This window comes from Saccostrea cucullata, unplaced genomic scaffold, assembly GCF_032062105.1.
Source record: "Saccostrea cucullata isolate Sc308-1 unplaced genomic scaffold, CSIRO_AGI_Scuc_v1 ctg6141, whole genome shotgun sequence".
NCBI classification, from domain to species: domain Eukaryota; kingdom Metazoa; phylum Mollusca; class Bivalvia; order Ostreida; family Ostreidae; genus Saccostrea; species Saccostrea cuccullata.
The window spans coordinates 23,191-48,747 of record NW_026936745.1 but is presented as its reverse complement, the minus strand read 5'-3'; the positions used below and the strand labels follow the sequence as shown (position 1 = coordinate 48,747).

The 25,557-nt window shown below is 35.1% G+C and overlaps 1 protein-coding gene across 1 annotated transcript; it reads right to left on the bottom strand.

Annotated features, from left to right (window-relative positions):
* Positions 1-632: 632 nt before the first annotated feature.
* On the bottom strand, positions 633-25,557 carry LOC134246449 (C-terminal-binding protein 1-like). Its single transcript, XM_062728818.1, has 2 exons — positions 25,417-25,557; positions 633-1,108 (listed from the first exon to the last, which is right to left on the bottom strand). Exons 1-2 carry the CDS (start codon positions 25,472-25,474, stop codon positions 933-935), a joined length of 234 nt encoding a protein of 77 aa, XP_062584802.1. The 5' UTR covers positions 25,475-25,557; the 3' UTR covers positions 633-932.

Sequence of the window (25,557 nt, the reverse complement as noted above, 5' to 3'; positions counted from 1 at the left end):
AAAAAAATGCCTCCCTCCCTCATCATATTTCTTGAAAAAAGGCCTGAGAACCAAGTAATTAACTTTGCATGGCCTTACCAGCTTAAAAAAAAGTGGCCACAATAAGTATCAGTAAATCTCAGCAATGACAGCACATCAACAGTATTTATCAGACTCAACAGCAAAGATGACAGTAATTATCAGAAACAACTAAAATTATCAGGAACAACAGTAATAATAACAGTAAATATCGGTAATTATCAGCAAGAACAGCACCATATCAGTAATTATCAAACATTATCAGTAAAATTTGGGATTCTCAGCACTTTTTTCGACCAGAAGTGCTACCCCATGGGTCATGATTTGAGTAAACTTGATCTACACTACCTAAGAATGCGTCAACCCGAGTTTCATCTTTCCTGGCCCAGTGGTTCTTGAGAGGATTTAAAAAAAATACCATTAATTTTTCAATAATTCATAATTATATCCCCTTGGAAGAGGACGTGGCCCTTCATTTGCACAAACTTGAATCCTTCACTAAAAAATACTTTGTGGCAAGTTTGATTAAAATTGGTTTTTTTTTGGACCCAGTGGTTTTGAGAAGATGAAAATGTGTAAAGTTTACGACAACAACTCCAACAACAACGACAGACAATGGAAAATTTTGATCAGAAAAGCTCACTTGAGCCTTCAGCACAGGTGAGCTGATAAAGATGTAAAGAATATTTTTTGTTATACATGTTTTTATCAAATTTATATAGATAATCAGCGATAAATGTGCCCACTCACGATTGTATTGTCTTTCTACCATAGCAGGAATTTATCTCTGGTAGTGAGCTAGTAAACTAGTGCTGAGCGGCAGCTAAGAGCTTATCAGTAGCAGGCTCTCTACAGAGAGTCTCTGGTAGTTAAAGAGTTAACAGATTTGCAATTTGGTATTCAATTGCAAACCCTTATAACCACACACTTACTTTTTCATGAATTTCTTGTGTTGACTGAGCATCACAAAATGCCACAGTGGCAACATCTTTGAGAATGGGCATCTCTATTGAACAGTCTCTGCCATCTAGAAGAGCTATCAGGGGCCTGGGATGCATTGGCCCGTTTGGTATTGGTCCACGAATGGACACTGTAAAATACAAAATACATAAAAACTACATCCCTGAGATTGCTTGAAAATCAATATGAAAAAGAGGCCCACGGGCCTTATAGGTCACCTGAGAATCATGTAACAACTTTCCAACAATTGAATTTGGTTCATGTTTTAAACCAAAGGCCATGAAATTCACAATTTTGAAAGAGGCACCATTGTTTATCATAACAATATACATTTAGCATGATTACTTTGGTTACTTAACTCTTTTCCCCTTAGACCTTTCCCTCCTTTACCCCTTAATGACGACTTTTGACGCACGTGTATTTCATTGTTGATTTCACTTGAAATTACCGCTTGTTTACTGATTATCAGAGCACAGGTGGCCACCTGCAGGTTAACAATAGATGATTGCATCATACTACAGTTAGAAATCACATGATTTACCTGTGTAAACAAACAAAAGAATCTTGGAATGTCCCACCAAAATTCAAAATGGTGGACTGTTACATACGATGTTTTTTGAGCATATAACTCAAAGCATTACACGAAATTCAAGCTATAAACTACCTATCTCTTGAAAGGTTTGAATATCATAATGATCTATTTATGTAATATACTCCAACATAAGATATGAAAATTTTGTGAAGTTCGGGACCGCACAGTGCCGATTTTGTTACCTGTTTCTCACAAATTCAGTTGATACCTTTCATTTTACACATATTTACAGTACAGGACACGAGTTTTCCGCATCGCATGGTGGAAAAAACACCGTGTGAAACGCTCTGTGTTACCCCGTGTACACGGTGTAGCAAGGTGTATGTGAATTTGAACAAGAGGCCCATGGGCCACATCACTCACCCGAGCATTGTGGCAAGGAAAAAGTAAAAATTGGTTTACAATACTATTGAAAAGTTTAAATCCAAAAGTTTGGCCCCGCCTTACCCATGGGGGTCATGATTTGAACAAACTTGAATCTACAGTACCTGAGGATGCATCCATATAAATATGAGCAATTATGACTTTGCTATTCTTGAGAAGAAGATTTTTAAAGAGTTTTCCTATATATTTCTATATAAAACTTTGGTCAGCCATTGTGGCCCTGCCCTACCTCCCAGGGGTCATGATTGGAACAAACTTGAATCTACACTACCTGGGGATGCTTCCATATAAATATGAGCAATTATGGCTTTGCTGTTCTTGAGAAGAAGTTTTTTTAAAAATTTTCCTATATATTTCTATATAAAACTTTGGTCGGCCATTGCGGCCCTACCCTACCCCCAGGGGTCATGATTTGAACAAACTTGAATCTACACTACCTGGGGATGCTTCCATATAAATATGGGCAATCATGGCTTTGCTGTTCTTAAGAAGAAGATTTTTAAAGAATTTTCCTATATATTTCTATATAAAACTTTGGTCGGCCATTTTGGCCCCACCCTACCCCCGGGGGTCATGATTTGAACAAACTTGAATCTAAACTACCTGGGGATGCTTCCATATAAATATGGGCAATCATGGCTTTGCTGTTCTTAAGAAGAAGATTTTTAAAGAATTTTCCTATATATTTCAATATAAAACTTTGGTCGCCCATTGTGACCCCGCCCTACCCCCGGGGGTCATGATTTGAACAAACTTGGATCTACACTACCTGGGGATGCTTCCATATAAATATGATCAATTATGGCTTTGCTGTTCTTGAGAAGAAGCTTTTTAAAGAGTTTTCCTATATATTTCTATATAAAACTTTGGTCGGCCATTGTGGCCCTGTCCTACCCCCGGGGGTCATGATTGGAACAAACTTGGATCTACATTACCTGAGGATGCTTCCATAAAAATATGATGAATTATGGCTTTGTCATTCTTGAGAAGAAGATGTTTAAAGAATTTTCCTATATATTTCTATGAAAAACTTTGGTCGGCCATTTTGGCCCCGCCCTACCCCGGGGGGTCATGGTTTGAACAAATTTTCATTAATTCCCAATTATCTCCCCTTGAATGAGGGCGTGGCCCTTCATTTGAACAAACTTGAATCCCCTTCACCCAAGGATGCTTTGTGGCAAGTTTGGTTGAAATTGGCCCAGCAGTTCTTGAGAAGAAGTCAAAAGTGTGAAAAGTTTACGGACAGACAGACGGACAGACAGACAGATGGACGCCGGACAAAATGTGATCAGAAAAGCTCACTTGAGCCTTCGGCTCAGGTGAGCTAAATATACAGGTAGGCACACCATGCCACACCGTGTCTAGATAAATCTCAGCTAATGTCCTCCGTGTCGCACCGTGTCCAGTAAATTTCCCTCCAAGCTGCACCGTGTAAATAGTATTACAGGCAAAATCGTTTGTTTCTGATAAAAATTTAATAATAAATTTTGATGACAATTTATAACTTTGGTTTATGTATATATAATAATCGTTTTTATTCTACCAGATATTTGACTCTGAATGGCACGCATGATATTGAGATTAGATATCGGTAAAAAAAACTAGAAATATGTCCATAGGACATGAATGCCCCGCCGAGGATATATTAGTAAAGCAACATGAAAATTTATATGTGAATAAAATTTGATCAGTTTGGTTCAGGTAGGGCTTATAGTTAGTAGGGAATAAAAATGTAGGTCAGATCCAGCATCTGAAGCAAGTCTGGTAGTGTCCATCCCTAGATGCATCATCCATGCAAGTTTGGTTCAGTTAGGGCTTATAGTTACTTGGGAATGAAAATATAGGTCAGATCCAGCATCCAAAGCAAGTCGGGTAGTGTCCATCCCTAGATGCATCATCCATGCAAGTTTGGTTCAGGTAGGGCTTATAGTTACTTGGGAATGAAAATATAGGTCAGATCCAGCATCCGAAGCAAGTCTGGTAGTGTCCATCCCTAGACACATCATCCATGAAAGTTTGGTTCAGGTAAGGCTTATAGTTATTAGGGAATGAAAATGTAGGTCAGATCCAACATCCGAAGCAAGTCTGGTAGTGTCCATCCCTAGATGCATCATCCATGCAAGTTTGGTTCAGGCAGGGCTTATAGTTACTTGGGAATGAAAATATAGGTCAGATCCAGCATCTGAAGCAAGTCTTGTAGTGTCCATCCCTAGATGCATCATCCGTGCAAGTTTGGTTTGGGTAGGGCTTATAGTTCCTTGGAAATGGACCTGCTCCAAAAACTTTAACCTGGTCACTCATCTGGAAAATGTAGTTCAGATCCAGCATCCGAAGCAAGTCTGGTAGTATCCAGATTTCATAATTTTTTATCTTTATCGTATTGAAGAATATCTAAATGAATGACTATATTTTAAAATTTCAAACATTTCGTCAAAAAACAAAGGAGATATAGCCATATAAAGTTTCAGCCAATCAGATTGCAGCACACGTGCATGCGCGTGATTTCATGAATTTTTTCTATATCATATTTTAGGATATCTTAATGCATGACTATGTTTTAAATTTCAAAGCATTTCGTCAAAAAACAAAGGAGATATTGCCATTTAAAGTTTCAGCCAATCAGACTGCAGCGCACGTGCATGCGCGTGATTTCATGAAATTCTTTCCATATTATATTGTAGGATATCCTAATTCATGACAATGTTAAAAATTTCAAAGCATTTAGTCGAAAAACAAAAGAGATATTGAGATTTTTGTTTCAGCCAATCAGAGCAAGGCGCACGTGCATGCGCGTGAGTTCGTGCTAATTTGACAGTGTCATATTATTAACACAAATAATATATCCTCAAGTAATGAGTTTCAAAGCATTTCATCAAAAAATGTAAAAGTTATAGCTATATTAAATATATCAGTCAATTCACTCATTTCACGCGCACGCACGTGCAGGCGTTTGCGCGCAAAATGATCTTCGTTCCGCACACCTACACTACACACCTATTAACCCTAAAAAGGTTTTAGCTCATTTGGGTGAACAGTTTCTGAGAACACTCGCGGACAAAAAAGTACCGGAGAACAAATAAGAAAAAAAATAATAATAACTAGAGCAAAGCTCGTTGCAAAGCAACGAGTAGGTCTTCCGTCCTGTTTTGACCGGAAGTGACGTCAACAAATGAAAGCAAATGAGCTAAGTGGTCTCCATTGACTTTATAATTTTGATTTTGTATTTAAACCTTCAAAAATAAACTATTTTTGGCTACTTCCGGTTTGACCGGAAGTGATGTCAACGGACAGAAAATGAAGTTTTATGCTTCCAGATACATATGTTACACAAAAATATGTCAAGAACGGCAAAAATATGCATATTCTGACGACTTCCGGTATGACCGGAAGTGACGTCGCCGGACGCATTTCGACGACTTCAACAGATTAAGCTTGACATTTTGAACAACTTTGCTTTTTAGACGTATAACAAATTCTCAATACTTTTTGAGATATAAATGAAAAACTTTCGGCCCCTCTAGGCCCTTTATTTTAGGGGCCAGCCCTTTTTACGATATATCATTTGAAAGATCATGTAATTCTACACTTCTTTTGTTCTATATGTCTTAACAAAATATTTGTATGTGAAAAGATATCGAAGAAAAGGTGTTAGAAATTTTAAAATTCTCGACATGCCCATTTTTGGACCATAGCGAGCGTCGGCGTGCAGCACTTCCGGTAAAAATGAAATGCGTATGTCACATCTACAGACATTGCTCTATCATTGCTCAAAAAACTCAAGTTTCTATCTTAAGCCGTTTTTGAGAAAACTCGCGGACAAACTGACCCCCTGAAAATCACTAAATCGCAAAAATCTCAAAACCGGAAGTGACGTCATCAAAACAAAAAATTATATATCAGCTTTGTTTGATGCTTTATCAGTCCTGAAAGTTTCATGAAAATCGAGCGTGCCGTTTCTGAGAAATCGTGTACACAAAATCGGTAAGAAAAAAAACAATAAAAATAACTAGAGCCGAGCTCGTTGCAAAGCAACGAGTAGGTCTTCCGTCCTGGTTGACCGGAAGTAACTTTCATTAAAAAAAATGAAGAGTTATGAAGTCCCAAAATGGTTTAATCCTCCAAATCTATGGTAATTATTGCAAAATTAAGCCATTTTTGGCAACTTCCGGTTTGACCGGAAGTGACGTCGACGGACGGAAAATTAAGATTTAAGCTTCCAGTGACATTTGATATCCAAAAACCTGTCAAGAACAGCAAAAATATGCAATTTTTGCCAACTTCCGGTTTGACCGGAAGTGACGTCGCCGGACGTATTTTGACGACGCCATTAGATGAAGCTTGATATTTTGAACAAGTTTGCTTCTTTGACGTATTACAAATTCTCAATACTTTTTGAGATATAAAGGAAAAACTTTCGGCCCCTTTTGGCCCTTTATTATAGGGACCAGCCCTTCATCGTTGATATCTTTCGAAAGATCGTGACATTCTTCACAACTTTTGTTCTATACATCTTTACAAAATAGTAACATGTAAAAAGATATTGCCAAAAATGTGTGAAAAATGTCTAAATTCCCCATAGATCTTTTTTCGAGCCATAGCGAGCGCCGACGTGCTGCACTTCCGGAGAATAAGAAAGGTGTGTGTCACATCAGCATATGTTGCTCTATCATCGCTGAAAATCTTACGTTTCTATATAAAAGCACTTTTGAGAAAAATGCTGGTCAATGTGACCCTCTGAAAATCACTAAATCTCGGAAATCTCGAAACCGGAAGTGACGTCATAAAAATAAAAAATTATATATCAGGTTTGATTGATGTTCCATCAGTCCTGAAAGTTTCATAAAAATCGATCGAGCCGTTTCCGAGAAATCGCGTGCACAAAATCGGTAAGAAAAAAAAACAATAATAAAAATAATAAAAATAGTGGAAAAGAAACCTAAGAATAACAAGAAGGTCTTCCGCTGAAGACGGAAGACCTTAATAAAAATAGTGGAAAAGAAACCTAAGAATAACAAGAAGGTCTTCCGCTGAAGACGGAAGACCTTAATAAGAAACAGAGTAAAAACAATATGTTCCCAAACTCCGTTTGGGGAACATAATAAGAAACAGAGTAAAAACAATATGTTCCCCAACTTCGTTTGGGGAACATAATTAGGATTTAACTTGAAATGTGATTATACATTTTTTTTTGTTGCTGGACACGAGTACGTTGTTATTAAATTTTAAGGCATCTTATTAGTTTAAACATCTGTATGCAATAAATTACCAATATTAATTTATGGAAAAGTACAACAAACATTTCAAAAGAAAGTTGATTTAATTTTATTAAATAAGGGCAATGAAAATGTTTAAAATATTTATCATCAGAACTGTGACACACCATGTCACACAGTGCACAGAAACGCTGACTTCAAAGACGCCGACAAAGTTCCAGGTACACACTAAAGCGTTTTCTTGCGGTCCACAGGGCCCTGTGTTTTTTTTTCGGAAAACTCGTGGCCTGTACTGTGTATATGTACAGGTGTAGAAAATAATTATTTTAATAGAATTAGATCAATAAAGTATCCAAAAACGTTAAGAAATCAAGTTTTAGCACGCTCATCTGAAAATTTATCGGCGAGATTGACATTGAGGTAGCACTACAATTTATTGATTTCTGAGGAATTAAATTTATAAAATTGATAATAAATAATAATTTAATCATCAATTATATCATCACATATATTTTTTATTATTTATACAGACAATTTCGGCTTTTCAAAGCCGTTTTTTATATTGAAAATATCTATTTTGCGAATTATACCTGATTTCACCTGAATTATTTTTTTTACAGAAAATTTCAACAGAAATTATGTAAATAGATTTGAAAAATTCAATTTATTACAAATCCAATGATATATAAAACGTAGCATAAATGAAATATTTTGACCCTTATTTGTTCAGGTTTAAACTGCACTCCATTTCATCTAAAACGCTCTAAGGGGCAGCTAGGCAAACACTCGAAGGATTCGGCCAGTGTGTCAAATCGTGGCATTACGGGGTAAAGAGTTAATACTCAGAGGTAGATCAGAGTAAAAAAGAGAAAATGCATTTCCACTTTATAATCACAAGTTGTGCACCCCATCCCACAGGAACCACTGACACTGGGGCCACATATTTCAAAATTTTGGAAGTTTTATTATAAATTTTATTTCTTCATAAATGGATCATTAATAACAAAGAGGATATATCAAATCATTAATTCATTTTCAGATTGGCATAGTACCCTAGCGCAAAGGAAAAGATTCTCAAAGAATTCAATAATAACTCAGGAACCCCTAATCCTGGGGCTATGAAATTTACAATTTTGGAAGAGGGAGCCTTATTCAACATAACTATGTACTTGGTTAGTTTCTTTAATGCCCAAGAGCAAGGAAGGAGATTTTCAAAGAACTAATGCATTTTCACTACATAATCAATAGAGCCCCGAACCTAACACCAGAACCCCTGACCCTGAGGCCATGAATTTACAATTTTGGTAAAGGACTAATTACAATCATGCCAACAGTTTGACTGCTTGATATCCAGGAGTAAAGAAGAAGAATTTTAAGGGTTGCATCAATTTTAGTGGTTTTGGCCCCACCCTTCAGGCCCTAGGGGGGCAGGGACCATGAAATTCACAATTTTTGTTCCCCTTTACCCCATTGATGCTTTGTGCTAAAACTGATTGAAATTGGTTGAGTGGTTGCAGAGAAGAAGCTGAAAATGTTCAAATGTAAACGCGCAATGGCCAAAACCGGATAGCAATAGGTTAGCAATCTGAGATGACCTAAAAAGGGCACTTGAATACAGAGCATCCCCTGGAAAAAAGTACATTGACCCCAATTTAAATTCTTACTTAGGCCAACATTTTTTTTTATCAAATGTTTACTGGAGCGCCGACTACAATTTTAGCTAAAACCAAATAAAAATAAAAGTCCCTGTTGTTGATTTTATTTTTAAATTACCCGCCGATCATCGATGCAAGTGCACTAAGAAAATAAAACTAGAACTGTCCAATAGGGACAAATCCCCCCCGCTGGGTTTTTCAGAGAAGGTGCCAATTCAAAAATACTTTATGGATCTAGAGGTGTTCATAATTTACTTACAAAAATTTGCAGTGAAATATAATTGCTCACCATGTTTCTTAATGAATGAAACAAAGGTGCAACCAAATGAAACATCAATACAAATACATTGTAATTCCATTGTAACATTATTTTTTTATTTTATTTTTTTATTTCTGCATTAAAAAAAAATATTGCAATTATGTGTTATGTCACTCTGCAAATTGATTGTTGAAAAAAAATCATATACAAAATCAAATTAATCTTGATAACTTTATATCAAATTCATTTTGAAAATAAAGAGCTGGTCATCCAGTAATGAAGTGCTTTGACAGACAATAAATTACAACTAGAAAGTCTGCTATTGCAAGCAATAGCATATATCGCCCCGTATTGGACAATACTTTCATTTTTATCATCACTAAAACAATGGTCCATTAGCTAAGCTTGGACAACCATCGAGTCCTATCAGTTCTTTCCGTTGGAAACGGAAGACCTTAATTGGGTACATCCCACTCATTATTTTTAGAATCGGTAGGAGAAGAAAGTAGTGCAGGAAATAATTACAAGTCCAAAATTGCAGACTTGCATGAAAGAAATTGGGCAGATGTACTGAAGTGAGCCTCATACTTGTTAATTGGCAGTATCTTTCCTACCAAAAAAGCTTGGCAAATGTAATTTATTAAGAAGATCAGCCGAATTATTTTGTGTATTATAACGCCAGTGAGAACTCTGAAATTTCCCTACTTTCACTTTCATTTTTAGAGGTTCTGCCGGAAAACGAATCTGACATGCCACCTTCAATTCGAGCATTTCTGCATTGTACAGGGCTGATGTTTCTTATGAGATGATAAATCATGTGTAAACTTTCTCAGTTTAGCGGAATCATGAACATTTTCGGCGAGATGAATGTTTTGTTTACAGTAGTGATCAAGGCTTAGCGCACCTGTGGGGGCGGATCCAAGGATTTATGAATGAATAAAAACTATGGAAATAACGTACCAATTTTCTAATTTATACTTGCACTATCTAATGAAATTAATGATATACAAGTAATAGATATACAAAAAAAACGCGAAATGCTAATAAATGCAGTTGACAATCGTTATTTTTTTATATTGATAAAATAAAATAATTATAAAATCTAGAGACAAGACAGAGGAAGAATGAATGTTGGCAAACTATCAAATCACATCAGGAGAACTGAATTTTATGAATGAAACTTTTAAAACATTACTTGTAAGTTGTATATGTTATATCTGTGTATTCTACCTGGCAGTGCGCTTCAAAAGGGGGCGGGGGGGGGGGGGGGGGTCGTCTTGAACATAGTACCTTACGTTTGAACGGTAAGGGCTAGGGCTTTCGTATTTCAAATATGTAATCCTTGTGAAAAGAACTTTTATTGGACATGAAGAACTTTGACCCTTTGACCTAGACCTTGGAGAACACATGTGTACATCTTAACCTTTTTTTCTGTTTTGTTTCTATGACAACTGTGAGCGACTCATTACAATTATTTTAAAAGTAGAAATCACTTTGACACATTGCAAGGAATTAACATTGAAAGTTTCAAAACGATTGCTTGAGTAGTTATTGAGAAAATCGAAATTAAAGAATTTTAACATTCCCCTGGTTTCCATGGCAACAATCGATTATTTGAAAATTTTAAATTCAAATCGCACAACTACAGATACTAATCATTAAAATAAAAAGAGTTTCATGACAAACGTTTAAGGGACCAGAGAGAACACTCGCGGACAAAATTCGTCGCTTTTTACAGGTTTCCATGGCAACGGTAGACATATTGGAACTGAACGACCTCACTGCACAACTACAACCAGTGATCGTCCTTTGAGGAAAGTTTCAGCAAGATTGTCAAAGCCATCTCCGAGAAACAGCCTGGATAAAAAAAACATGCGTACAATATCAATATGTCGTCCCCGACTTCGTTCGGGGCGACATAATTAAGAGAATAAGAGAAGAGAGATCTTTAATTCTTGTGCCCGATTCCCTGGAGATTACACATGGTTGATAATGAGATGCCTTAATGTTCAACTTCCCACACCAAACTCATTTATTTATCTTTAACTGGATGCATGTCCAGTCATTATTCCCAAGAGACAAATGAAACTAGTGCTAATTGTAACGGGGACCGTTACAGATGTTCCCCAAACGCTCCCCAAATCCCTTTTAAAGTCTTCTTCCCTGAAAGCGTAATTAAATAAGACAAACTTTATGCATTTGAGACTTTAACAACGTTTACCAGAAGTGTGCCATGTTCATTAAAATTTTATCACTGCACACTTGCGCATTGAATGTATGTGCGTAATGACCATATCATATTGTCTAAACAATCTATATATTTTAATATGCTAAATATTAAAGTATTTAATCCAAAAGTATGAAAGAAAAAACACTCATTCAAGTGCATTTTTGATTTTACCCAATTCACGTGCACGCACGTGCATACATGAGCATGGTGACCATACCTTCTTGTAGAAGTCCATTACATCTATCTATGTTCTAAATCCCACCCCGTTTGGTTGAAAACCAAGGGAGTTATAGCTGTTTAAAGTTTCAGCCAATCAGATTGCAGCGCACATACACGCACGTGTATGTATGTGTAGGGTGACCATACCTTCTTGTAGAAGTCCATTATATATATCTATGTTTCAAATCCCAACCTGTTTGGTTGAAAACGAAGGGAGTTATGGCTGATTAAAGTTTCAGCCAATCAGATTGCAGCATTCGTACACGCACGTGCATGGTGACCAAACCCTCTTGTAGAAGTCCATTATATATATCTATGTTCCAAATCCCATCCTGTTTGGTTGAAAACCAAGGGAGTTATAGCTATTTATAATGTCAGCCAATCAGATTGCAGCGCACGTGCATGCACGTGTTTTCATAATAATTGCTATATATCATTTTGTAGGATATCCTAATGCATGGCAATGATGGATTTCGTCAAAAAACAAGAAAGATATTGAGACTTTATTTTAGCCAATCAGAAGCGCACGTGCATGTGCGTGAGGACCACATCATTTGTTTACACTACTAATATATCCTTACATTATGTTTCATAACATTTCATAAAAAATAGAAAAGTTACAATAACAATTTCACATGTTGCAAAGTGCGCGCTCTTGCACACGTGCAAAATGCGTCCCTTATCGTGCCTTATTCCTCTAAGACCTTTTATAAATATGCTAAGTATCCCAAGATTTCATTTAAGAATATAAAAGTTACAATGATATCAACTATCAACGATATATTGTTTAACGTTTTGCATGCGCGCACACGTACATGTACATGCATATGCAAGATGATTATGGCATGTTGATTAAGCGATTAACATATATTTCTATCCCGCGAATCAAAGAAAAAAATACATACATAAATTTACCATTTTTCAAGCATATGTCATATTTTTAATATATCGATTCACATTTTATTTCTCTACTTATTTTAACCTCGGGCTCAAAGTTGGTTTTATTCCGACGACAAGGCAAGGTTAAAGTCGACTAAGGGTATCACGCCAATACCTAACCAATCAAAATGAACTTATTCAATAGTAGTTCCATACATGGAAAAGGGATTTTCCTTTCTGTTCAGAATTTTTTTAATATTTCCTCTCAGGCCATTTTGACAACTCTGATACCTGTGCCTGGTAAATTTTATATACTTTGTAAATAAATATATAAAGGTTTTTTGACCGGAACTATTCATTTTTTCCAATGCATAGGGGGCTACTCTCTGGGTTTTACAAGAGATGTTTAAAAAGACATTCGTGTCAGCTAATGTGACCTATATTGTTTAACACCTTCTTATTAATATTTTTTTCATGAATGCAAATATCTGATTATTTTACGAAGGAGCGTACATGTATATTGATTTTTAATATACCGAAAATCGCTATTTCTGGGGATTGCGTAATTCTAAAAAAAAATTCAAATAAATTTCAAAGGTAAATTAAACAAAGGATGCTTGGTATTAAAATATTATTTCAAATCAGTAGAATCGAATGCTATTAACGACATCTGAATAAATAGGCTATAAAAGGCTTATATGCCAACTTTGGTCATCTGCACTTTAATTTTAAACACGACAGGATTTGTAATTTTTTCTGTATAAATTAATAATTTCTATATACTTTGGAAACTCAAATGAAATATTTTAATACACTTTCCTCGAGCTCTTTTCTGCAGTTTTCCTGAAATTTTATGTGGGTCCGAGGTGTTATTTGAGTTTAACAGTGATTCTCTACGTTGCCATTAATTTGATTTGTTTGTGTGTGTGTGTGGGTGTGTGGGGGGGGGGGTGTGGGTGGGGGGGGGGGGGGGTTATTTTTATTCTTAACCTATTTAACGTTGGAGTTGAATCTTGTATCTTATTCCAAGAACTTAAGATTGATTGTGACATTTGGATGAAAGGTCAAGGTCATTAAAAACCACCACCTCTTTAACTTCTAACCTGTCAACCGAAATAAACTCTGAAAGGTGTTTCTAGATACATGTACATGTACTTCATGTTTCTTTTTACCCTTGGGTCAAGGACAAAGGTTAAGGTCGATTTCAAGTTCATAGGTCAAGGTGATTTTGGTAAATAGTTAATATCAACATTTTATTCAGGTTACCAGTGACCTTGACCTAAGTTTCAAGGTCAAGGGTAAAAAGATCTGCATGCTTCAGTATGTTACATGTCTTGACATTTAGAAGTTCTTAATTCTGCATGAACATCAAACACTCAAGTATACTGTCTTTTAATACATTGTGTGCGGTCGCATGTGCATGCACGTCCATGTATTTACTTTTGATAGTAGTATAATGTAGGCAATCATTATATCTATTCATATTTGAAATTTCACCCTGTATTATTGAGAACCAAGAAAGTTGTAGGCATTTAAAGTTTTAGCCAATCAGATTGCAGCACACGTGCATGTGCGTGCGTTCATGATTATTCTTATATATCATGCTGTAGATCTTCATAATGTAAGACTATGTTCAAAATTTCAAAGGATTTTGTCAGAAAACAAAATAGATATTTAGACTTTAAGTTTCAGCCAATCGCAGCGAAGGGCACCTGCATGCGCGTGAGATCTTGCTATTTTGACCATGTCATCATGTCTATACTACTATTATATCCTTATATTATGAGTTTCAAAGCATTTCATCCAATATTTAAAAAGTTACGGCTAAATCTATTATATTGGTCATTTCACGTGTTACACGTGCGCGCACCTGCACGCACGTGCGCGCAAAATGACCTTCGTTCCGCACATCTACATAACATACCTAGTGACCCTAAAAAGGTTTCACCTAGATCGGATGAGTAGTTTACGAGAACACTCGCGGACAAAAAAGTACCGGAGAACAAAGAAAAAATTCAGAAAAAGTAAAAACAATATGTTCCCAAACTTCGTTTGGGGAACATAATAAGGAGACTAATTGTTCAGATTACAATTTTGATTTTAATTCAGATAACAATATGAAGTCTTTTCACCTTCTTGAGTGTTTTCATATCATTTGGCTTCAAGAAAAGAAGTTAAAAGCAAAAAAATTAATAAAACAGCAAAATTCTAATTTTCTACTACCGTGTTTTTAAGATCGGGCTCGGGGTTGGTTATATTCAATAGTAGTTCCATACATGGAAAAGGGATTTTCCTTTCTGTTCAGAATTTTTTTAATATTTCCTCTCAGGCCATTTTGACAACTCTGATACCTGTGCCTGGTAAATTTTATATACTTTGTAAATAAATATATAAAGGTTTTTTGACCGGAACTATTCATTTTTTCCAATGCATAGGGGGCTACTCTCTGGGTTTTACAAGAGATGTTTAAAAAGACATTCGTGTCAGCTAATGTGACCTATATTGTTTAACACCTTCTTATTAATATTTTTTTCATGAATGCAAATATCTGATTATTTTACGAAGGAGCGTACATGTATATTGATTTTTAATATACCGAAAATCGCTATTTCTGGGGATTGCGTAATTCTAAAAAAAAAATTCAAATAAATTTCAAAGGTAAATTAAACAAAGGATGCTTGGTATTAAAATATTATTTCAAATCAGTAGAATCGAATGCTATTAACGACATCTGAATAAATAGGCTATAAAAGGCTTATATGCCAACTTTGGTCATCTGCACTTTAATTTTAAACACGACAGGATTTGTAATTTTTTCTGTATAAATTAATAATTTCTATATACTTTGGAAACTCAAATGAAATATTTTAATACACTTTCCTCGAGCTCTTTTCTGCAGTTTTCCTGAAATTTTATGTGGGTCCGAGGTGTTATTTGAGTTTAACAGTGATTCTCTACGTTGCCATTAATTTGATTTGTTTGTGTGTGTGTGTGTGGGGGGGGGGGGTGGGGGGGTGGGGGGGGGTGGGGAGGGGGGTTATTTTTATTCTTAACCTATTTAACGTTGGAGTTGAATCTTGTATCTTATTCCAAGAACTTAAGATTGATTGTGACATTTGGATGAAAGGTCAAGGTCATTAAAAACCACCACCTCTTTAACTTCTAACCTGTCAACCGAAATAAACTCTGAAAGGTGTTTCTAGATACATGTACATGTACTTCATGTTTCTTTTTACCCTTGGGTCAAGGACAAAGGTTAAGGTCGATTTCAAGTTCATAGGTCAAGGTGATTTTGGTAAATAGTTAATATCAACATTTTATTCAGGTTACCAGTGACCTTGACCTAAGTTTCAAGGTCAAGGGTAAAAAGATCTGCATGCTTCAGTATGTTACATGTCTTGACATTTAGAAGTTCTTAATTCTGCATGAACATCAAACACTCAAGTATACTGTCTTTTAATACATTGTGTGCGGTCGCATGTGCATGCACGTCCATGTATTTACTTTTGATAGTAGTATAATGTAGGCAATCATTATATCTATTCATATTTGAAATTTCACCCTGTATTATTGAGAACCAAGAAAGTTGTAGGCATTTAAAGTTTTAGCCAATCAGATTGCAGCACACGTGCATGTGCGTGCGTTCATGATTATTCTTATATATCATGCTGTAGATCTTCATAATGTAAGACTATGTTCAAAATTTCAAAGGATTTTGTCAGAAAACAAAATAGATATTTAGACTTTAAGTTTCAGCCAATCGCAGCGAAGGGCACCTGCATGCGCGTGAGATCTTGCTATTTTGACCATGTCATCATGTCTATACTACTATTATATCCTTATATAATGAGTTTCAAAGCATTTCATCCAATATTTAAAAAGTTACGGCTAAATCTATTATATTGGTCATTTCACGTGTTACACGTGCGCGCACCTGCACGCACGTGCGCGCAAAATGACCTTCGTTCCGCACATCTACATAACATACCTAGTGACCCTAAAAAGGTTTCACCTAGATCGGATGAGTAGTTTACGAGAACACTCGCGGACAAAAAAGTACCGGAGAACAAAGAAAAAATTCAGAAAAAGTAAAAACAACTAGTGCTAATTGTAACGGGGACCGTTACAGATGTTCCCCAAACGCTCCCCAACTCCGTTTTTGTGCATAATTCCTGTAAGACATTTTTAAAATAAGATCAGTATCTTTTCATCAAAGAATTATAAAAGCTACAATGATATCAACTATGTGTCATTTAACGCACTGTACGCTCAAGCACGTGCATGCACATGCAAGATGATCATGGCATATTGTCTAAACTATTAACATATCTATATTTTGTGAGATTGAATAAAAAAATCTTTAAAATATGCATGCTACTGTTTTTTCAAATATATTGGTAAGTTTGCATATTTCGCATGCGCACGTGCATGCATGCATGTTCCAGGCATTTAATTATGAAAGTACTATAATGTAGGAATTCATTATACCTAATCATATTCTAAATTTCATTCCGTTTTGTTGAAAACTAAGAAAGTTATAGGCATTTAATGTTTCAGCCAATCAGATTGCAGCACACATGCATGCGCATGCTTTCATGGCATTTCTTATATATCATGCTGTAGATCTTCATTATGTATAAGCATGTTGAAAATTTTAAAGGATTCTGTCGGAAAACAAGAAAGATATTGAGAGTTTAGTTTCAGCCAATCAGAGAGAAGTGCACGTGCATGCGCGTGAGATCTTGCTATTTTGACCATGCCCTCTTGTCTATGCTTATAATGTATCCTTATATTATGAGTTTCAAAGCATTTCATAAAAAAATGAAAAGTTACGTCTATATCAATTATATTGGACATTTCTCGTGTTGCACATGCGCGCTCTTGCAAGCACACGGGCATGCGCATGCTTTTGTGGAAATTCTTATATATCAGGCTGTAGATCTCCCTAATATATGACTATGTTCAAAATTTCAAAACATTCTGTCGAAAAACAAGAAAGATATTGAGACTTTAGTTTCAGCCAATCAGAGCGAAGCGCACGTGCATGCGCGTGAGATCTTGTTATTTTTACCATGTCATCTTGTGAACACTACTAATATATTCTTTCATTCTGAGTTTCAAAACATTTCATCAAAAAATAGAAAAGTTACGGCTATATCAATTATATTGGTCATTTCACGTGTTGCACGTGCGCGCTCTTGCAAGCACGTGCGCGCAAAATGACCTTCGTTCGGCAAATCTACATAACATGTCTACTGACCCTAAAAACATTTCACCTTAGTCGGATGTATAGTTTACGAGATCATTCGCGGACAAAAAAGTGCCCAGGAAGAAGAAAAATAACTAGAAAGTCTGCTATTGCAAGCAATAGCATATGTCGCCCCGTATTGGACAAGACTTTCATTTTTATCATCACTAAAACAATGGTCCATTAGCTAAGCTTTGACAACCATCCAGTCGTATGATCAGTTCTTTCCGTTAGAAACGAAAGACCTTAATTGGGTACATCCCACTCATTATTTTTAGAATCTGTAGGAGAAGAAAGTAGTGCAGGAAAAAAATTACAAGTCCAAAATTGCAGACTTGCATACAGGAAATTGGGCATTGTACTGAACTGAGCCTCATACTTGTTAATTGGCAGTATATTTCCTACCAAAAAAGCTTGGCAAATATTATTTATTAAGAAGATCAGCCGAATTATTTTGTGTATAAAAACGCCAGTGAGAATTCAGAAAATTCCCTACTTTCACTTTAATTTGTAGAGGTTCTGCCGGAAAACGAATCTGACATGCCACCTTCAAATCGAGCATTTCTGCACTGTACAGGTCTGACGTTTCTTATGAAATGATAAATCATGTGTAAATTTTCTCAGTTTAGCGGAATCATGAACATTTTCGGCGAGATGAATGTTTTGTTAACAGTAGTGATCAAGGCTTAGCGCACCTGTATAGGAGCGGATCCAAATATTTATGAATGAATAAAAACTATGGAAATAACGTACCAATTTTCTAATTTATTCTTGCACTATTTAATGAAATTAATAATATACAAGTAATAGATATACCAAAAAACGCGAAATGCTAATAAATGAAGTTGACAATCGTTATTTTTTATATAGAAAAAACAAAATAATTATAAAATCTAGAGACAAGACAGAAGAAGAATGACTGTTGGCAAACTATCAAATCACATCAGGAGAACTGAATTTTATGAATGAAACCTTTAAAACGTTACCTGTAAATTGTATATGTTATATCTGTGTGTTCTACCTGGCAGTGCGCTTCAAAAAGGGGGGGGGGGTGTCTTGAACATAGTACCTTACGTTTGAACGGTAAGGGCTAGGGCTTTCGTATTTCAAATATGTAATTCTTGTGAAAAGAACTTTTATTGGACACCAAGAACTTTGACCCTTTGACCTAGACCTGGAGAACACATGTGTACAACTGAATCTTTTTTTCTGTTTCGTTTCTATGGCAACTGTGAGCGACTCATTAGAATTTTTTTAAAAGTAGAAATCACTTTGACACATTGCAAGGAATAAACACTGAAAGTTTCAAAACGATTGCCTGCGTAGTTATTGAGAAAATCGAAATTAAAGAATTTTAACTTTCACCTGGTTTCCATGGCAATAATCGATTATTTGAAAATTTAAAATGCGAGTTGCATAACTACAGATACTAATCATTAAAATAAGAAAAGTTTCATAACGAACGTTTAAGGGACCAGAGAGAACACTCTCGGACAAAATTTGTCGCTTTTTACAGGTTTCCATGGCAACGGTAGACATATTGGAACTGAACAACCTCACTGCACAACTACAACCAGTGATCGTCCTTTGAGGAAAGTTTCAGGAGATTGTCCCAGCCATCTCCGAGAAACAGCCTGGATAAAAAAAACATGCGTACAATATCAATATGTCGTCCCCGACTTCGTTCGGGGCGACATAATAATAACTAGTGCTAATTGTAACGGGGACCGTTACAAATGTTCCCCAAACGCTCCCCAACTCCCTTTTGGTGTCATATTCCCTGTAAGCTTCATTAAATAAGACAAACTCTATGCATCTGGGATTTTAACAACATTTACAAAGAAGTGTACAAAAATCATTTAAACTTTAGCATTGCATGCGTGCACATGTGAATGCATTTGCGTCATGACCATATCATCTTGTCTACACAATCTATATTTTTAATACACTGACTATTAAAGTATTTAATCCAAAATTATTTTAAAAATACGCTCATTCAAGTGTATGTTTGATTTTACTCATTTCACGTGCACGCACGTGCATACATGAGCATGGTGACCATACCTTCTTGTAGAAGTCCATTACATCTATCTATGTTCTAAATTCCACCCCGTTTGGGTGAAAACTAAGGGAGTTATAGCTGTTTAAAGTTTCAGCCAATCAGATTGCAGCACATGTACACGCACGTGTATGCATGTGCATGGTGACCATACCTACTTGATGAAGTCCATTATATCTATCTATATTCCAAATCCCATCCTGTTTGGTTGAAAACCAAGGGAGTTATAGCTGTTTAAAGTTTCAGCCAATCAGATTGCAGCGCACGTGTATGCACGTGTTTTCAATATAATTGCTTTATTTCATGTTGTAGGATATCCTAATGCATGGCTATGTTCAAAATTTCAAAGGATTTCGTCAAAAAACAAGAAAGATATTGAGACTTTAGTTGCAGCCAATCAGAGCGAAGTGCACGTGCATGCGCGTGAGATCTTGCTATTTTCACCATGTCGTCATCTCTATACTACTAATATATCCTCACATTATGAGTTTCAAAGCATTTCATCTAAAAAAAGAAAAGTTGTGGCTATATCTATTATATTGGTCATTTCACGTGTTGCACGTGCACGCTCTTGCAAGCATGTGCGCGCAAAATGACCTTGATTCCGCAAATCTACATAACATGTCTACTAACCCTAAAAAGGTTTTACCTACATCGGACGAACAGTTTACAAGATCATTCCCGGACAAAAAAGTTCCAGGAAGAAGAAGAAGAAGAAAAATAATAATAATAAGAAACAGAGTAAAAACAATATGTTCCCCAACTTCGTTTGGGGAACATAATAAGAAACAGAGTAAAAACAATATGTTCCCCAACTTCGTTTGGGGAACATAATATGTTCCCAAACTTCGTTTGGGGAACATAATAAGGAGACTAATTGTTCAGATTACAATTTTGATTTTAATTCAGATAACAGTATGAAGTCTTTTCACCTTCTTGAGTGTTTTCATATCATTTGGCTTCAAGAAAAGAAGTTAAAAGCAAAAAAATTAATAAAACAGCGAAATTCTAATTTTCTACTACCGTGTTTTTAAGATCGGGCTCGGGGTTGGTTATATTCAATAGTAGTTCCATACATGGAAAAGGGATTTTCCTTTCTGTTCAGAATTTTTTTAATATTTCCTCTCAGGCCATTTTGACAACTCTGATACCTGTGCCTGGTAAATTTTATATACTTTGTAAATAAATATATAAAGGTTTTTTGACCGGAACTATTCATTTTTTCCAATGCATAGGGGGCTACTCTCTGGGTTTTACAAGAGATGTTTAAAAAGACATTCGTGTCAGCTAATGTGACCTATATTGTTTAACACCTTATTAATATTTTTTTCATGAATGCAAATATCTGATTATTTTACGAAGGAGCGTACATGTATATTGATTTTTAATATACCGAAAATTGCTATTTCTGGGGATTGCGTAATTCTAAAAAAAAATTCAAATAAATTTCAAAGGTAAATTAAACAAAGGATGCTTGGTATTAAAATATTATTTCAAATCAGTAGAATCGAATGCTATTAACGACATCTGAATAAATAGGCTATAAAAGGCTTATATGCCAACTTTGGTCATCTGCACTTTAATTTTAAACACGACAGGATTTGTAATTTTTTCTGTATAAATTAATAATTTCTATATACTTTGGAAACTCAAATGAAATATTTTAATACACTTTCCTCGAGCTCTTTTCTGCAGTTTTTTTGAAATTTTATGTGGGTCCGAGGTGTTATTTGAGTTTAACAGTGATTCTCTACGTTGCCATTAATTTGATTTGTTTGTGTGTGTGTGTGTGTGGGGGGGGGGGGGGGTGGGGGGGTGGGGGTGTGGGTGGGGGTGGGGAGGGGGGTTATTTTTATTCTTAACCTATTCAACGTTGGAGTTGAATCTTGTATCTTATTCCAAGAACTGAAGATTGATTGTGACATTTGGATGAAAGGTCAAGGTCATTAAAAACCACCACCTCTTTAACTTCTAACCTGTCAACCGAAATAAACTCTGAAAGGTGTTTCTAGATACATGTACATGTACTTCATGTTTCTTTTTACCCTTGGGTCAAGGACAAAGGTTAAGGTCGATTTCAAGTTCATAGGTCAAGGTGATTTTGGTAAATAGTTAATATCAACATTTTATTCAGGTTCCCAGTGACCTTGACCTAAGTTTCAAGGTCAAGGGTAAAAAGATCTGCATGCTTCAGTATGTTACATGTCTTGACATTTAGAAGTTCTTAATTCTGCATGAACATCAAACACTCAAGTATACTGTCTTTTAATACATTGTGTGCGGTCGCATGTGCATGCACGTCCATGTATTTACTTTTGATAGTAGTATAATGTAGGTAATCATTATATCTATTCATATTTGAAATTTCACCCTGTATTATTGAGAACCAAGAAAGTTGTAGGCATTTAAAGTTTTAGCCAATCAGATTGCAGCACACGTGCATGTGCGTGCGTTCATGATTATTCTTATATATCATGCTGTAGATCTTCATTATGTAAGACTATGTTCAAAATTTCAAAGGATTTTGTCAGAAAACAAAATAGATATTTAGACTTTAAGTTTCAGCCAATCGCAGCGAAGGGCACCTGCATGCGCGTGAGATCTTGCTATTTTGACCATGTCATCATGTCTATACTACTATTATATCCTTATATAATGAGTTTCAAAGCATTTCATCCAATATTTAAAAAGTTACGGCTAAATCTATTATATTGGTCATTTCACGTGTTACACGTGCGCGCACCTGCACGCACGTGCGCGCAAAATGACCTTCGTTCCGCACATCTACATAACATACCTAGTGACCCTAAAAAGGTTTCACCTAGATCGGATGAGTAGTTTACGAGAACACTCGCGGACAAAAAAGTACCGGAGAACAAAGAAAAAATTCAGAAAAAGTAAAAACAATATGTTCCCAAACTTCGTTTGGGGAACATAATAATAATAATAAGAAACAGAGTAAAAACAATATGTTCCCCAACTTCGTTTGGGGAACATAATTACATTATCTTCTGTGCAATGTAAAAACTGTTTTTAACACTTGATGATGTTTCTTTTTTTTAAAGTTTTTATGAGTAGTTTTAAGCTGTAGTTCACGTTTTTGTACAGATATTCTAGATTCTATGTCTCAAACCTTATACATGAGCCCAAAATGAACAAGTCAATTAAAATAAAAAAACCCTGTAAAATGCAGAAAAATTAACAAAAAGAGTTGAAAATTCCAGGTGCACACCTGCATATGGTGAATAATAAGTGTACAAATTTTCAGATTAATCCTTGCAATAGTTTCTGAGAAACGGTCCGGACAAAACCACAAAATAAAAATGAAAAAACACCTGTAAAATTCAAAATAATAATTGAATCAGGATGAAAATTTCAGGTGCACAACTTCATATGGTGAATAATATATGTACAAATTTTCAGCCAAATCCTTCTAATAGTTTCTGAGTAATGGTCCGGACAAAATCTTGTCTACAGACAGACGGACAGACGGACAGACAGACAGACATGGTGATTCCAATATACCCCCCTAAACTTCGTTTGCGGGGGGTATAATTATGTGCAAATAAGTCAGCAATTCTGATTGGCTGCTTTATTGAAAGGCTTTATTATCATCCAATCAATTTACCTTTGTTATCAACTGTTTCGGAGGTGTATAAAATGCAGAAATGTCGATTTTTACAAAAATTGAGGATACTTTGTCCTTATACATGATAGTTTCTGCAAGTCAACCATAGCTCAAATAGGAAACTCATCGACAATAAGAGTACATCGGATGATGAAGTTTAGTTGGAGTTAAAAAGAAATTAAAGAAATGACTAGAGAATGTATGTTGACAGGACTGTCACTTTTTCTGTTCCGTTAATGGTAGTTCTCATTTACAATTTTGATACCCTTGATGAACGTGATAAAAGAATGGGAATCAACAGTAGACTTTCGAATTTTGTGAAGAACAAAATGTAACTTATTTAAACCTGTATGTTTATCCAAGATGCATTTTTAAACGTGTAACATATCTAAACAAGAGGCCCATGGGCCTTATAGATCACCTGAGTATCATGAAACAACTTTCCAAAAATTGAATTTGGTGAGTGTTTTAAACCAGATGCCATGAAATTCACAATTTTGAAAGAGGCACCATTGCTTATCACAATTATACACTTAGAATGCTTACTCTAGTTATTTAATACCCAGAGTTAGATCAGAGAAAGACACTGATCGGGATGAACTTGTAAACATGAGGTCATTTTTGTAAATGACGTATTTCATGTGCTGTGAGAGGCAGATTGAGAAATTTTTTAACAATGAAAAATGCATTTTATTATTAAACGGAATATAATTTACAGGTTTTAAATAGTCGATTAATGTCAATGTATATCCTTTGTTTAGTGTAGTGTGATTATTCATTAACTATCAAGAGAATGTATTTTATAAATTATGTCGTGTTTTTATGTACAGGTTACATATATTTTACAATGAGATGCCTCATAAAATCGTACTTTCGCAAGGGCATACACTTAATAGATCTTAACCATATTTTGAATATAGATAAAGGACATATCTATCATAAATCCTCAAATCTTATTATTTATTGAATACCAAAATATATATATATATATATATATATATATATATATATATATATATATATATATATATATATATATATATATATATATATATATATGATAAAATTGTTTTGCATGCACTAATTTTTTCAAATAACACCATTTTCTGCCAAATTAAGGTAATAAAACAATTCCATTCTTAATTTAAAAAATAAAAAAAATTGTTACATTTTTTAGTTTTATTTTTATTTTTCTGACCGACTGCTTGAATTTGAAGATTTTATTCTTATTTTTATTTCGACCCCCCGACTCAATTTTTTGAAAAAATTTCCAGTAAAACAGTAAATAAAGAAGTTTTGGCCTAAGATACATCTTTTTTGACCCTGTGGTTCTGGAGAAGAAGATTTTTAAGGTGTCATTAATTTTTCACTTTAATATTCCTTATTCCTTGTTCTTGAGAAGAAGTCGAAAATGTGAAAAGAGCGATATATGGTAAATGTCTCAATTGGCCCCTTAAATTTTACTTTATATATATAGCTTTAAGTTGTACAGCTATATATGCAAATTATATTGGTCATTTTCATTTTGATCAAAATTCCGTTATTTTAGAAATATGACATCATAAAAATCACGTTTTTAGCATAATTTGTAATAAAACTGCTTTTTTTCAAGCAGTTTTTCTTCCAGAAAATATAGAGCGCAGCCTAGAACAAGATTGATATTTTTACCAAAGATGTATCTATCCAATACTAATTAGTGACAGAAAAATTATGTATGTTCTACACTGCGCTCTTTGTTTCCCATAAGTAAAAACATCAAGAAAAAGGCATATTTTTGGCTTTTTTGCTAGATAGCAAAAATAGCATTATTTCTAATGTCATTTACAGCTAGTGAGTGCATATAAATGTGAAAAATATATTGGAAATATTTCTAATATAATCTCTTCTACAAAATAAATATCAATTAAACATATCTGAATGTCATTCTAAAATGTTGATTTTTAGGGGGCCAAAATTGGCTCTTATCATATACACTCCTTTGCGCACAACGCACACCCGCACGACGAAAATAAATAGCAATAGGTCACCTAAGTAACTCGGGTGACCAAAATATGAAATCATGAATGACATACTTGTTGGAGCTTCTAACCGTGGTCTCTTGCTTGGTTGTAGCAATTTCTTTTTGTCCATGTGATGGAAGAGAAGGAACTGTGGAGGTCAGGCTCCACAAGGCTGTTGTTTGTCACCAATATTGGCAAGTAGAGCACAACAAT